This window comes from Akebia trifoliata, chromosome 13 (genome assembly GCF_017979445.1).
Source record: "Akebia trifoliata isolate Shusen 1 chromosome 13, ASM1797944v1, whole genome shotgun sequence".
NCBI classification, from domain to species: Eukaryota; Viridiplantae; Streptophyta; class Magnoliopsida; order Ranunculales; family Lardizabalaceae; genus Akebia; species Akebia trifoliata.
In genome coordinates this window covers 2,837,753-2,854,030 of record NC_141387.1, presented here as the reverse complement: position 1 = coordinate 2,854,030, position 16,278 = coordinate 2,837,753, and the positions used below count along the sequence as shown (strand labels likewise).

Sequence of the window (16,278 nt, the reverse complement as noted above, 5' to 3'; positions counted from 1 at the left end):
TGAAGTAATTAGATTATTACGACTCTATTTTTTAACAATTTCATCCTCATCTTCAACATCTATGTACAAAATCATGTATTTTTTTATTCAAAAATCTATCCTTTTCTACTTCCCTAAAAGTCATATCTAATCTTGAATGTTTGAATCTAAAGAAAATGTTAAAAAGTTTCACTGTAGAGGATGAAAAGAAGAATTTGGAAGGGAGGGAAATGACGAGGGATTTAACTAGAGGTCGAAGACCAAGACATTTAGGTCATTTTAAGTTTATCTCTAAATGAATACCGAGGTCAAGAGGCACATCATCCATATATAGATGAAAGCTTTTATTAACACACCAAATTTTATGTATAGCACACCAAATTAATACAGAAACTCTTTAATCTCAAAAGTATTAGTTTGTTATAAGTAAAAGTTGGTGTGTTAATAGAATCTCTTTATACAAACAATTGCTCGATACAAAATGATTGATGTGTTAGCATGGATGGGTATGCACAACCTATGCACCAAAACATATTAGCACGTATCATCTCACGTGCTAGACATAATGTACTCATGCATGCAGGGGAGGAGCTAGGATTTTATTATAGTGAGAGCAAATTATAGTTAATAATACAATTGAAGAACTTGAAGATGAATGATTTTGAAAAAAAAAATTCAAAGGTTTTTATTTGAAAACTGAAGAAAAGTACATTTAGGTCTTTTTCAATTAATTGGAGGGGGGGAGGAGGTGGTGTTTGCAAAAATTAGAGGGAGGTGAGGGGGTAAGGGTAAATAGGGATTAGAGAGGGAGGTGAGGGAGTGGGGGCAAATAATATATATTGCTAGATGAAAGTAAAGGATTATTTAAAAGTTGTGTGGGGGAAATTGTCACACGCTCCTCACCGACATTATTCATATAAAATTAGCATGATTAAAGCCATGATTTTCGATCTCGGGACTATAAAATTAGGGTTCACGATGAACTGGCCTGCTGGTCTGTTAATCTGTCTTAATCAAAGATATTGCTCCAATCAATGATGAGCTTTAAAACCAATCACGCAAATTGAGTCAAACCTATTGGGGTTACTGTTGTAAGATCCGAAGTTCTAGCCATGCTTCCATCTTATCCGTTATACATTTTTTTAATATTAAGAGATTTTTAAATTAAAATATTAAATTGGAATATCAATTTATTTACAATGATCTTGCACCACGTTTACGCCAAACCAACTTATAGATCGAGACGTTAAATTTTTTTTTTTAAATGATTATTTTATTGACGTTTTTGTAATCTCGCTATCATAATCTTTTTGATAGATTCTATTGCCACACCGACTTTTGTTATGAGCACCAAAAGTCATATGAAATCATTGGAGAGTTAGACATTGATGACGGATTTTGGGCTGCTCAAAATAAAAGTTGGTGTGATAATAGTAACTCTCTAATTTAAAAACAAACGCAATTTAAGGAAAAAAAAAGTGATCAAAATGATAAACATAAAAAATAAATAGAGATATTTTTACGATTCTGATTAATTGTTCATTTTAATTACTAAAATGTGAATGATAACGATATAAAGGTACTAAAATGTGAATGATAACGATATAAAGGTTTTAAAGTGATAATCTCGCAGGTATCAAGTGATAATTTTGCAGGTTTCGCTACATATAGTGAGATCATCGCTATAAAAAACAACAAAGATTGTGACATGAAAAACCTGTGATTCGTAGATTCACGTTTTTGTAATTAAACTGAATAGTTGGTTGGAATCATAAATTCGTCAAATTCAGCTCATGAAATGGTAATTTATCCAAATAAATATTTTTATAATTTTTTAAAACTTGAAAACTAGACTTGAATGGCTGTCCATTGAATTGAGGTAATAGACGACTCATGAGTCAGCAAAAATAATTTTTAATATTTCTACAATTAAGAACTAGTTTTTATTTCGTTTTCCATTAAAAAAAACATGAAATATATGTTTATTAATTAGTCAATATTATTTTTGTCCATATAGTTTATTCCCAAATTGAGTTGGTTAGGCTTTTGAGTTGTTAGGAACGTGGGGGTACAGTAGGTATAGATGCATGAGAGGCTTTACAGAACACTTGATAGGTGAAGGTGATGGATAACTCATTGTTAATTATGGGATAATAATGTTAATTATAATAAGAGTCCTGATAAAATGACACCCCAGGGGCCATATTCAATTGGCTTACTGACATGGACAAGTTTGGAAACAGTAGATCTTTCTGCCTCGGGATGCACTTTTTTAATGGGTAAGTGCAATGGCGTGAACCAAGGCATAGAGATCTACGGTTCTGAACTTGTCACGTAAATGAGTCGATTGAGTATGTCATCTGGCGAATTATTTTATCACGACTCTTATAATAATCCCATAAACACGTGCTATGAGAGATATTCTCACCTAATACTATTAAAATTTGATTGGCATTTTCTAGAGCTACTATTGGCACCCCAACTTTTACTTATTACAATCCAATTAAAAATAAGGAGGGAAGGGGGGGGGGGGGGGGGGGGAAGAAGGGGGCGGCAATGCTAATAAACTTTTGGTTTTTTGTGGCTGGATTTCTATTTTTTAGGTTTAGGATTTTATATAAGCCTAATCATAATTGTTGACAACTATAGAAATCATTTGAACGAGTGTTATAATCTTTTGTAATGTTGAGATTATAATTTGAGACAAATCTTTGTAGTGTATGAAGAGTGTGTTTTAATCTTGAATTGGGGTGTGATAAATAATTAAGAGATTGAGGTGTAATAAGTAAAAGTTGGGGTGCCAATAGCAATACTCTTTTTTATTTTCAAAAAAATAATTGTTTTTACCCCAAGGATTTTAAAAATTAAATTTTTTTTTATCCCAGTGTCCAAGTAATGTAAATTTGTTTCATTAGAAATAATTTTCACATGAGCTCTAGTGTTAATATTTTGAACTGTAAAAATATGTATTTTAAACTCAAATAATATTTTAATAATCTAGTTTATTACTACTAGTTAATGAGGTAGAATTTAGAGAAAATTCTGAAAAAATGCACAACTTTTGTTAAAATTCCCATTCCAATACACTGTTCATTTTAATTCCGAAAACTTGCATGGTGAGATCATGGATATTTTAAAGTGACGATCTCGCTGATAAAATATAGCGAGATCGATGATATTTATTCAAAAAGTGATAATCTCAATAAAAAAGTAGCAAGATCATTATTTATTCTTAAAGTGACGATCTCATTGTTTTTATAAAATCGGCAATCTCACTAAAAAGTATGTTTTGGAAATTAAAATGAACAATGTATTGAAATGGTAATTTATCATATTCAGTGCATGAAATGGTAGTTTACCCAAGAACCTAAATAACTTGGTTTGTGCTTGCCTCTATCTGATTCAGGCCTTGGCCCAACTAGTCTGACAATTAGTAGAAATTTCCATTTCACCCCAATAGGGTGGGTGAGATGGCTAAGACCACACCTTAGTAAGCGGGAGGTCTTGAGTTTGAATCACTCCTTAAGGGCCATCTTCAAGGATTTATCCTAAAAATTACTTAGTGCGTGTTGGGGTGAAGAGACGAATGCAAGTTTCTTGAGGATTAGTTAGGTGCTCAAAGACGCCAAGATACGTCAGTTCCAAGAAAAAAAAAAGTTTTGGCGTTAACTCAATCCAATGCATGGAACAACTAAAGCAAGGTGCATGATGGATTTAAGCTTAACCCTAACCTTGAGCACAATATTAGCACCAAAAAGATCAATTTATGATCATAATTCTTATAGCAGTGTGTCCAATAGAAGCACTTCCGTTAGATGAATCCTATTCCGTAAAGAAACATCTGTGAATAAATTTCTCAAAAAGCTAGGGCATTTTTGATATTGATCGATTGTAAAACTTGCTGTGTAAAATAGAGATTAAAAGAGATAGACTTTGGGTAAGTCGAATTCGTTCCACAGGGACAGTTGGGATTCAAATATTTATTCGGATTAAAAATTAAAATAGAGTTTAAAAACAGATTGGTTTTAAAAACAAAACAGAATCGTAGCAAATCAGAAAATGAAAATTAACAATAGAAAATATGGATTTAAACTAGTGAAAAAGGGCTTACAGAGTTCAAGTCTACCATTACAAGTCATCCAAAATGCTGAATCGTTCTAAAAATGACTCAATCCACGTAGTAAGTCATTGCTCGTGGATCGGCAGATGATTTGTTGTTACCATTAATTGTAACCCAAGAGTATCCATGAAGATCTCTAATTTAGACAAGATTATCCGATTTATGCTTCCATTCACCATAGATCATGAATGTTCTTAAATTTATCTAAGTAATACTGATCGAAGCTTGAATTAGAATCATGAGTTAGATGATCTTATAATAAAGAGATTCACAGATTTAACATATAAAATTGAAATAAAAAATTAAAACAGCATAGGTAGGATGAACTTGCTCTGGCATCCTTGATCTCTTTAAGGAGGATCTAGCCGATCATTCCAAGGATCATATTGCAGCAATAATAAAGTAAAAGAAGATAGTAGATTAAGAAGAGAATGTAAAACAGAGATGCAACTTGATTCCTTCTTTGATGGCTTCTCCAAAGAATTACAATAAGAACTAATAGGGGAAAAACTAACACAATCAACTCTTGATCATCTCACTACTACAAAACACTCTCTCTAATAGAAAAACTAAGAAAAATACAGAGAAATTAGGGAGAAGAAGAGGGTCAAGAAGGACCCCTTTTTTGAAATCAACCGTCTAATTTATAACATTCGTAATTGGGTTATTAGGTTAACTTTTCGGATGATTTGATTTGAAAGACCCATTCAATTACAACCACCGAAATATTTGGAAACTTCTGTACAAATCTCGAGGAAAGATGGCTCTAAATCACCGCGAAACGGTGATGTGGCGGCCGAATTCATCGAGATTTTGTTGGATGCTTCCTTTTTGCTCTCACATTGTAACCGTCTTTGTTTCGTGATTTGATAACTTCCACGTACATTTTATTTATCTAAAATTAGTAATAATATCTCATTAACTCAATTAATTTGGATAAATAATTTAATTTTACAATTATTTAAAGGAACTAACATTTACACAATGGTAATCTTAGTGTAATTACGATCCCAAAATCGAATAATTGTGACCTTATCAGACACATGTCTTCATTTCTTACACTCTCTCAAAATATCAACAACCACGCCCATATACCACTATTATTTTAATTAAAATCCACTTCCAAATATTCAAACCATTTGGATTTAAAACAATTCATTTACACCACTTTCCATATATACTTTCCCTTTAATCTTAAATTTCACACACCTTACTTATAAACCTCATGTCATTCTCTACCTTTTTTACATTTTCACCCCATCCTACCCCTAAAAGTAACCCTCAACACCTATAAAACCCTCATTTTTCTCTCAAAAAGTCAAGACTTAAACCCCTCTATCAAGTTTCTACTCTCATCTATCCATCAACTCATCACCCCAACTCTCAAGATCTATTACTCAAGTAAAAAACAAAACATACCTCAAGAAAACAAATAAAGAAATTCAAAAATGAAGAAAAAGAACAAGGTAGGGTGGGGACAATAACCAAAAAAAGAAAATAATTTTCTCTCTCCCTTCCATACTTTTCCCTTCTTTTAATTTTAATTTTAATTTGTTTTAGATTAACCTTAAGATGTAATGTATACCCTCCCCTTTACTTCTGATAGATTGAGCTTCGATTTGGTAGAAATGGTAGGGGTTGAAAAATCATTTTCAAAATATTTCTTAAAAATCCTTACACTAATACACACACCACAAAAATGTTTTGAGACTAAGACCTCAGGCCCTTGATCAAAGAGTTTACATTTTCAAGATTGTCCAAAGGCATGAATCATGATGGGGTCCGAGTGTAGATTTACAGTTCCCAAACTTGTTAGTTAGGGTAGTTGATAGAGTTTGACACCTGGGGTAGTTAGATTAACATGATTCTTTTTTCATACTTCCAAAAAGTAATTTTATTTGGTCTTGTAGAGAAAAACAAGTTTTTATTGTCACCTTGCAATAATAGAAAATTATTTGTACAATAATTAATAATATGATTTACCTTTTTTAACACATTAAAAAAATAGAGACTTGTTTGGGCTGTAGTGGCTGGGGATGGGCTGAATAAATTGGGCCAATTGATAACGCCTTAAGTTCAAGTCCGACCTTGCCCAGCCAAAAAGTCTAGAAATCATGTCCTGTTTATTAGAAACTTTTTCACAAATCACTTTTCTGCTTGTGGTTCTTGTATATATCTATGAAAATATTGAATAGATAGCAGTAATTGGGTAGGGTTGGACTGACTTTTCCAAACATTGGATCCCACAGGTAGCTGATTATGTGATTAGGAAGGGAAATGTTTTTTTTTTTTTTTTTGATAAGTATCATTATATTCATGAAAATAAGGCTAGACCGGTCGAGATGACCAACCTAGCAGAACCTTACATAAGGAACTACTCACGAGAAATACAATGAATCTCCTCCCAATTGTAAAGAAAGTCCTCGAAAAACAGCCCCCTAAACTCCTTATAAACTTTAGACCAACAAAACAAAAAACCCAAAATAGATACAAACATGTCTGTGCAATCCATTTGTTTCCCTTCAAAGATGCGTCTATTCCTCTCCAGCCACACCCCCCAACAAATTGCGAATGGTGTAATGCTCCACAGGAAGGGAAATGTATAAAAATCGCAAACCATCTTTCGACTTTAAAGTAACTTCTTAGTTGCCAAAACTATTCAATGTGTCTTTTTCGGTTCAATCCACGATAAATAGACTCCAGGGTTTTAGATTCATGTGAAAGAAAAGAAAATATCACCATGTGAAAAAATGGATAAATTTGAGCTAAGGTCCATCGAATAAACTCAAATTTGACTAAATCTAAATAAATTTGATGGACTTTGACATCGAATTTACCCCTTTTTTTTCATGTACCCTCAAAATATAATTGAAGAAGAGAATTAAAAAATAAAAACATAAAAAAGTAAAAATTGAAAGAAGATTGGTATAGCTGATAATTGTTTTGGGTTTGAGGGTATTTATGGTGAATTTCTTTTTTTCCTTTTAAGCTCAAATATTCCACAAGGCAAGACTACACACTGACCATGGAAGCCACATGCATGATTTCCTATAAAATAAGGCTGAAGTAACTTCATGCTAGAGCCTCTTATTGCACTTCTTGACGTGAAAGTGTTTGAGAATTATAGATGCTTTTCATCAAGATATGAGTGAAAAAGCATGTATGGTGCCTATCCACTTTCACATCAAGAAGTGCGATATGAGGTTCCAACTTGAGGTCACTCTAGCACGATTCTTTCCCATACTAGCATGAGTATTGTATCTTCCACCATAAATACTAGTAGATATCTTTTGATTAATGCTGAAGTGATCTCAAGATTGGACTTCATATTGCACACCCTGACATGGATGGAACCATAGATGCTTTTTCACTTGTATCTTGAGGAAAAACATCTTTGATTACCATCCACGTCAGGGTGTGCAATATGAAGTCCAATCTTGAGGTCACTTCAGCATTAATCATATATATATATATATATATATATATATATATATATATATATATATATATATATATATATATATATACATATTGGACTTCATATTGCACCCTGTCGTGGATGGCAACCATAAATGTTTTCTCACTTGTATCTTGAGGAAAAACATCTTTGGTTCCTATCCACTTTCACGCCAGTGTGTGCAATATGAAGTCCAATCTTTAGGTCTCACCAGCATGACTCTTCTTTTTTATTCTTTTTCTGTTGGAGCTGCTATAAGTGTATTTCAAAAACATTGGCCTTGATATCGATGATCTTACAACATTACAAGGTAAGCTAAATTGATTGAGAAACTCATACGAACTCATTTTCGGTCACTTTATGAATTTCTTTGACATCATGGTTTGATATATGTATCTATTTTTTCTTAGGTGCTCATGCTATTGGATTCTGCCACTGTGGCTTCTTTGTCGACCGGCTATATAACTTCAGAGGTACGGGTCTTTCGGACCCAGATTTGGATCCAAGTGTTCTTGACCTTCTCAAGAAGAAATGCTTGAGACCCATTAATCAGATATTTAACATAAGAAAGGAACCAACAGTGTTCATGACTCTGACAAGCGATACACCCTTTAAGCCAGATAGTTCGTTCTATAATGGGGTACTCAATGGAGAAGCGGTTCTTCAATTAGATCAAGGGTTGGCCTTCACAGATCTCACTCGCAAATTGGCATCATGATACGTACAAAAGCCAAATGTTTTCAGGCGAAAATTCGCAAAGGCCATGATCAAATTAGGAAATACTGGTGTTTTAACAGGACACCAAGGAGAGATTAGACTGAATTGCAGAAATGTAAATAAACGACATCAACAACGCAGAATTTGATGCAAACCCATTTTTGTTACCTCTGTTTGAGTGCAAGTTCTTCAATTTGTCACACATTGAAATAAAATTTTATTACTTCTTCAATAATTTCAATTGTAGACAACGAAAGAAACCCATGTGACATAAAACAACGAGGACCAAACCGTGGTCTAGCTGTTCACAAATGCACAATGCTTTCTTATCTGACCCGATGTTCCAGTTTTAACCTCGATTTGACCCATCTTTTCCATGGAATTGGCAAATTCGGTGAAGAAATCAGATAATGTACCTTGGATGAGTTGATTAACCAAAGATCTTGAAGTGGTATCTGTGGTAAGAGCTGCATCGGACACAAATAGACCCCGCCTTTTAACCAAATTTCTGTAGTAGCTGAGATCAAAAGTCCTGAAACTACCCGGATCCATCTCAAGTATTGTCGTGTTATCGTTTGGTGTCTTGCACTTATTAGCCCTTAAATTAGCAGCATACTCACTATCTAGAGAAGGATCTTGATCCCCTACGCCCGTGAAATTGTAGAGACGGTTACTAACTTTAGAACAATGGGAAATACCAATCGTGTGAGCACCTAGGACGACAAAGTTAACGAAAGTTACTAATATGTTTGAATGATTTAGTGGAAGGTATAATTAAGAATAATGACGAATGCACACGATAAATCATATGCGGTTTGTGCGTGGCTGATGTGGCAAGGGCACAAACCCGCATATTTTTTCCTTGTGTATCCCCAAGAAAAAGATCTATGGTTCTCTGCCCTTGCCATGCCAATCACGTATGATTGACCGCATGCAGTGATCACAACTTAAGTAGGGATTGTTTATACCGGACAACAAAACCAGATCTTTTATGTCTAGACCCTTTCGAGCAAAAGTTGATTGTAGGGTGGTGAAGTTGAAACTTTTTGAGGGGAGGTTCGATACAGCCTCTGAGGCATTCGATATAGTCCCATCTCGACGCCCGGTGGGAACTTTCCAAAAGGGTCCTCCCTGTTAAGTAAATTAAGAAAAATTAAAATGGAAAAAACAGTACAAATGACATTGTTATGGTTTTGTGCTCCTTACTATGGTAACAACTGAGTCTCTTGCAACCAGAGAGAGAAGATCTGCACATGAAACTACACCGGGACACTCAGCTTCAAGTAAGCTCTTCACTCTGTCAATGAAGTTGAAGCCACGGAGAGTTGGATTTGGTGCAGCGTTCTTCTCTGCTTGATTGCTCGATGTGTCATTTAGCAGCACAGATGCATCACATCCCTTCAAAAAAAAATTCCAAAACATTAAACAAATGTAGAGAAAAATCAGTATCAAACAGAGGAAAACAGGTGATACTAACCCTCACAAAGCAGTCATGAAAGTGCAATCTTAAAAAGGCCGCTGCCAACGTCCGGGCATTAGGGATGTGCTTCTTCACATAGTCTAACACAATCTTCTCGGCTTTCGGGCAAGTTTGATCATAAAAACCCATCTTCAATTGAGCTAGAGTTGAACCCATCAAGCACAAAACAATCAAAGCAATACTTCTCCACTGATCTAACTAGCATGTTCTTTACTTTATTGCTTTTGAATATTTTAGTTTGCATTATGTTATCAAAAAATGGATTAGGTAGCCTTTCTCTTAGAGAAGACAATTGAAGAATATTTGAATACTTGGGTTTTGTCTAGTAATAGTGGGTTAGGGTCAATTTGCATGTACAGATCTCATTCTTCTTCTTTATTTATTTATTTATTTTTTTTTTGAAAAATTACTAAAAGTGGTTTAAATATTTTTGTATTTACAAAAAAGACACTATTTAAAAAAAATCACAAAAAACAAATTAATTCACTGGACAGTCCAACGTTTTAATGTGTTAAAATACATTGTTTTACCAAAAATACCCTCGGAATGATTAAGACGCCGGACTGTCCAACTATTTAGCATCCACTTAAAACGCTAGACAATCGAGCGAGTTACTAAAACATTGGATTTTTCCAGCGACTTCATTCATTTTTCATAAAAAAAAAAATTTTAATTAATTTTTTATGAGAAATATTAAAATATTTAACCCTCTTTTAGTAATTCCCCCCCCCCCCCCCCCTCTTTTTTTTTTTGGTCTAATATATCATGACAGCAAAAGAAATGTATTTGGTTTCTGTGGATGTCAATCTGCCTGCTACATACTTAATCAACCTAATGAACCTAAAATAATAAATAAATATTAGAAGATATTTAAATGAAATATTACGCGTAATCTTGCAATGAATTTAATACTTTATCATTGATTAGTCAGCCATCAATTTTAATAATTTAGTTGGGTACCTACTGCCACTCTCCACAGTCCGAATCATGACGTCTTGTCGTCTAGATCATTGTTATTAGTATGTAATGGTAACAAATTATTGAATGACATACAAAGATTAATCTGCATTCAGTGTTAAGATTGTAATAAAAAAATGGCATATCATGAAATATCTTATTATTGTATCAAATTATATCATAATTATTAGTAATTTAAATCAATTTGAAAGTTCACTCAAAATAAACAAATCATAAAGTAATATAAAATGTGTTAACAGAAAGAAAGATCTTTATTACAATGGAATCAAATGATTTCAAATATTTTTTTTTTAAAAAAATGTCTAGGGTTGAGTGCTACTCTGCGATTTTCACAAGTCTGATGTGGGATGTGCACATAACCATAAATGTGTTTTCTCGCAATATGGGTAAAAACCATCTACGGTTATGTATTCATGTCCACGTCAGAATTGTGAGAATCACAGTTAATCCTGTGTCACCCCAGCATGACTCAATTTCAAAAGGAGAACAATTTAGGTTGGGGCCCCTTCTTTCTTGGTCCCAGCAACATTACCAGCCAAAACTTTTTATTTTTGTAGAGTTACATCTTTTATTTTATTGTATGGATCGCCAGACTGCCCGTCTTATAGAAACCCTTGGATTAGCCACGTGGGTAGCTTTTTGATGACACGTGCCTGTCTACCAAGAGGGGTGGGTTGGGTCTTGGGTTCGAGTCTCCTATATAATGTGTATATATAACCTAAGTTTCCCTCTTCTTATGCCTTTAATTTGCATAGATATTTTAGACTCCTTACCTTGTGGCTTGTGGTGCAGCTAACTGCATTTTTATTTTTAATAAAAACAGAAAAATGAAATTAAATAAAGGTTGATTTAGACACTCATGTTTTTAAAATGATGACATGCATCCTTGACCTTATTTTACTCTGAAAAATTAATGAAAATAACCTCAATACCTTCTTCTTTAACCTCTTAACAAAATATGTCAATTCTAAGAATGTTTTTTTTTTGGCCTTAACACAATCCAATGCATGGAACAACTAAAGCAAGGTACTTGAAAAGAGTCAAGCCTAACCCCCACTTTTAGAATTAATAAAAATAATTTAAAAGTGGGCAAAATCGCATGTATATAATTTTGATTACTATATGGTGTGATTTAAATCATGAACGTCACCAAAAGACCAAATCAATAAATAAAGTCTCCTAAAAGAGCACATAAACTTATTTTGAAGCTTTGAGATTTTAAATGTTGAAATCTATGTAGATTTCTATCAAAGTTTCAAACTCACGAAAAAATCCAACAAGCACTTACTTCTAGTAGAAGCTTGCTCATCATCTTAATTTGCTTATTTTCTAAAAAAAAAACTTCAGTCAATTTTTCTAAAATTCTTAATAACTTCCTCTATCTTTAAAATCCCAAAAAATGAATTTCTAATCTCACCCTTGATCAATTATTAGTAATCATCTTAGGATGAGAGGGACAGGATGTCTAACACCTTCTTTGTCCCTCAATCGAATCTCCTTATCATAGAATCTCTAAGAAGACTTTTTCCCTATCCATTTGGATATGAGAATCACTGCAAGTCAAAGGAAAAAAAAAGAAATTTTTAAACATTTTTATGATGCTCATTCACACCTTAATTGAATGGTGGTGACTCCTAAATTCGTGTAGATGAGCTTAAACCCCTAAAGGTTTAAAAGCCCACGTATTTATAAATATTTTTGTAATTGAATAGTTTTTTGGATGTAGTAGAATAAATTAATTAAAGGTTTTTCTCTTCTTTACTATTATAACTAGGAGTGCAACTTGGTCTGGTTCAAATCGAGAACCGAACCAAACCGATAGCTTTGGGGTGATTTGGAACAAGTAGCGGTTTGGTTTCGGGATACAAAAATGAAGAACCGACCAGTTTGGTTTGGTTATCAGATTAAGTTTATATAGAACTGAACCAAACCGAGAATTGAACTCTTATGCAATAAATAAATAAATATATATGCATATAATAATTATTATGAATTATTTTAAGAGTTAGGACATAGACTAATGATCTTTTATGAATAAATTAATGACTTTTTATAAATAGATTCACTATGTAAAAACTGAAAAATTCTACAGAAAAAATTGACGGGCCAAAGCCCACGAATTTTAGAAACTGAATTTTGACAGTCTAAAACCATCGAAATTCTTAATGTTCCCAGGTTTGACGGCTTAGAGCTGTCGAATTTCTCTCATCCTTCATTAATTTGATAGATTCAGCCCATCGAAAAAAAAAATTTGACAATGAAAAATTCAACGCCAATTCGACCTCTTGGTCCGTCAAATTTTATGAAATTTGACGGTCCAAGGCCGTCAAATTTGGGCTTTTTTCACATTGTGATTATTGATTTATTGTATGAAATTTTATATTTTTTATATATTTATTTTTTCATTAAACAATATTACAATTTATAGAATATTGGCAACCCATAGAATTGAACCGACTTTAGTTCGATTTGGATTGGTTCGGTTCCAATGGAATTTTGTTCGGTTATGATTCTTATTTAATGGAACCAACCTATGTCAATTCGGTTCCAATTTCAAACCGAATCAAGTTGCACTCCTAATCATAATGAGAGAAGGTTAAAAGGTAGAGTAACAAGTGGTTTCATACCAAAATTTAGATCTCACAAACACCCCCATATTTACATTTTAAACTTAATATACTTAAAGATCAATTTAGTCAAAAGCCAAGAAAATTGCAATCTCTTGACCCTATAATCATAGCTTTTACTATGTAATTTTAAAACCCTTAATTTTTATTTTTAATTATAAATAAGCCCTTTTGGATTTGCGTTTTGCACATGCCACCTTGTAGTTTTACTTAATAAGACATCACTGCAAAAATTCTTTTCAATTGCAAAAAAACAGCTAATCAAATAAATAATTTTGTAATGATATGCAACTGATTTGCAGGGTAGGGTATGTTTGATAGAACAAAATAAAATTTTCAATAAATTAATTTTCGTTAAGTTCAAGAAAATGGATTTCTTTGCAAAATGTTTCCCCTCTATGATTGGAGAGACTTTTTGCCCACAAAAAAGTTAATTCAGAATTTCATAAAATCCCAGATGATCAATCACACAAAACCTAATAAGAGTGGCTTTGTAACTTGGGGATGCCCTTAACACGTGTAGCTTCATGAGAGTGGTTGAGTCAGGATTCTTTTGAATCCCGGATTTATTTTCCTGTGAGCAATTTTTTTTTTTCCTTTTAATTGCACCTAGGACAAGGACAAAAATAGAGTTGGATTGTAGTTTTGTAGATAGGGATGATTGTGTTAGAATCGACTCTCAAAAGATCATCATTTTCCTTGGGAGTCCAATCAAAAAATATTTCTCATAAAATTGATTTTGTTGTGTAAATGTGCAATTAGACATTCCCATCTTGAAATCTCATTTTCCCAAGTAAAACAATTATAATTTAAAACATACCATTAAATTTGAAAAATAATCCTAATCTTCATGAAGATAAATGTGCAAAAAAATTGTAGACTTACTAAATATTCCATTATTATTACTACGTACCTGAAGCCCAATATGAGTATGGGGCAGTGTCAGGCGTTTGCTGCATCAATTCTCGCCCCGCTACAAGGTGCTGGCCTTGTACAATCGTGTTGGCTGGATAATCAAAACTCTGCCATATGATCTTCAAATCGGAATTATAGATAACGAAATTGCCAGAATCTAGCATGGAAGCCAAGAAAGCAGATTCAGAAATATCGGTAATGGATCTTTCATCGCCATGTGAGGATCTAAAAACGAGCCCACTATTACTAGTCAAATGCAATATAACATTATTTTGAACTTGAGGATTATCTTCATTTGCTATCCATATAGTGGTCTTTTCGGGAATTCGGGTAAACCATATTGCTATGATAAAGCTATCTTGATATATTGGGTAGAATCCAAAGGCGAATTGCCCTGAAGGGGAAAGCCATGAGGTGAGGTTGGTGTTGGGTGAGAGGGAAGAATCTAAGCTTATGTTGGAGTATCTTTGTTGAGCTGTTACAATAGAAAATGTAGAGAGGAGAAGAAGAAATATTGAGATAGAAGCCATTAAGGAAAACGGTACTTTGTGCAATTTCTTCTTCTGTCTTAAAGGTAAGAGAACTAGCTTGTGAGAGAATTGAGAAGATGATAGAGCAAATATATAGAGAAAGTACAGCAACGTTGAACCTTACGAAAAGCTTACATGTTAAAAAATCAATGATTTTTATTGTGGCCATAATAAAACTAAAATTAGTTCCAAAAATCTTAATTTTGAAACTCGATGAGTCAACTTGATTCAGTTTCGTGGTGGCTCTTTGAGGTGATTATTTAACTCAACCGAGTTGACTCATAATTCATCAAATTGACTTGACTTGACTTGACTTGGTGGACCCTGAGTCAAGTTTTAGAATTTCAAGTCTTGTGGAGTGGACATCATTGAACAAGTCTTGTGGACTATCAACGTTTGTGTTTAAGAAATAGACTCAAGACTTAAGGGGTCGTTTGTTAAATTGAGCAAATAAGTGTGGCCACAACAAAACAAAAATTAGTTCCGAAAATCTTAATTTTGAAACTCGATGAGTCAACTTGATTAAGTTTCATGGTGGCTCTTTGAGGCGATTATTTAACTCAATCAAGTTGACTCATAATTCATCAAATTGACTTGACTTGAATTGGTGGACCCCAAGTCGAGTTTTAAAATTTCAAGTCTTTTGGAGGTGACATCATTGTCTTGTGGACTATCAACGTCCGTGTTTAAGAAATAGACTCAAGACTTAAGGGTTGTCTGTCAAACTGAGCAAATAACTGTGGTCACAATAAAACACAAATTAGTTCCCAAAATCTTAATTTTGAAATTTGATGAGTAAACTTGATTCAGTTTCGTGGTGGCTCTTTGAGGCGATTATTTAACTCAATCGATTTAACTCATAATTCATCAAATTGACTTGACTTGACTTGGTAGACCCTGAGTCGAGTTTTAGAATTTTTGTCTAGTGGAGGGGACATCATTGCACAAGTCTTGTGGACTATCAACGTCCGTGTTTAAGAAATAGGCTTAAGGGCCGTTTGTTAAACTAAGCAAATAAGTGTTGAAAGATTATAATTGCTGAACTTGTATAAGTGTTGAGAATTTTATCTATTTACCTGTTTGAATTATGCTGAACTGATTCAAATTAAATATTGTAATCACTAAATATTGTTTGTTATTTATTGTTGAAAACTGATAAAACAACTATATTACCCCTTTTCAATTACAATATATTGTATTTAATTTTTTAACTGCTAATTCACGTCATACATAATAAAAAGAGTATAAATGTAAAAAATAATATGTTTTGATATCCTAAATTATGTACACAATTTATTGTACCCAAATTTTAAATTAAAAGATAATAGCTTTCGCATCCAAATTTAAATCTGTTCATACAACACGCATGATTTTCTCTTTCATAATACACAAAAGTGACCTCAAGATTGGACTTCATATTGCACACCCTGACGTGGTCCACCTCACTTTAGCATTAATCATATATGGGAAATGTT

At 33.3% G+C, this 16,278-nt stretch overlaps 2 protein-coding genes across 2 annotated transcripts; one reads left to right on the top strand and one right to left on the bottom strand.

The window, feature by feature from the left end:
• The first annotated feature begins 7,243 nt into the window (after positions 1–7,243).
• On the top strand, positions 7,244–8,274 carry LOC147387310 (peroxidase 60-like). Its single transcript, XM_086421554.1, has 2 exons — positions 7,244–7,259; positions 7,967–8,274. The coding sequence occupies exons 1-2, from the start codon at positions 7,244–7,246 to the stop codon at positions 8,272–8,274; spliced, it is 324 nt and encodes a 107-aa protein (XP_086277680.1).
• A 172-nt stretch (positions 8,275–8,446) lies between these two features.
• LOC147387309 (peroxidase 3-like) lies at positions 8,447–14,882 on the bottom strand. The gene is made up of 5 exons (XM_086420041.1): positions 14,272–14,882; positions 9,751–9,893; positions 9,480–9,671; positions 9,242–9,404; positions 8,447–8,986 (listed from the first exon to the last, which is right to left on the bottom strand). The coding sequence occupies exons 1-5, from the start codon at positions 14,801–14,803 to the stop codon at positions 8,571–8,573; spliced, it is 1,446 nt and encodes a 481-aa protein (XP_086276167.1). The 5' UTR covers positions 14,804–14,882; the 3' UTR covers positions 8,447–8,570.
• Positions 14,883–16,278: the final 1,396 nt, after the last annotated feature.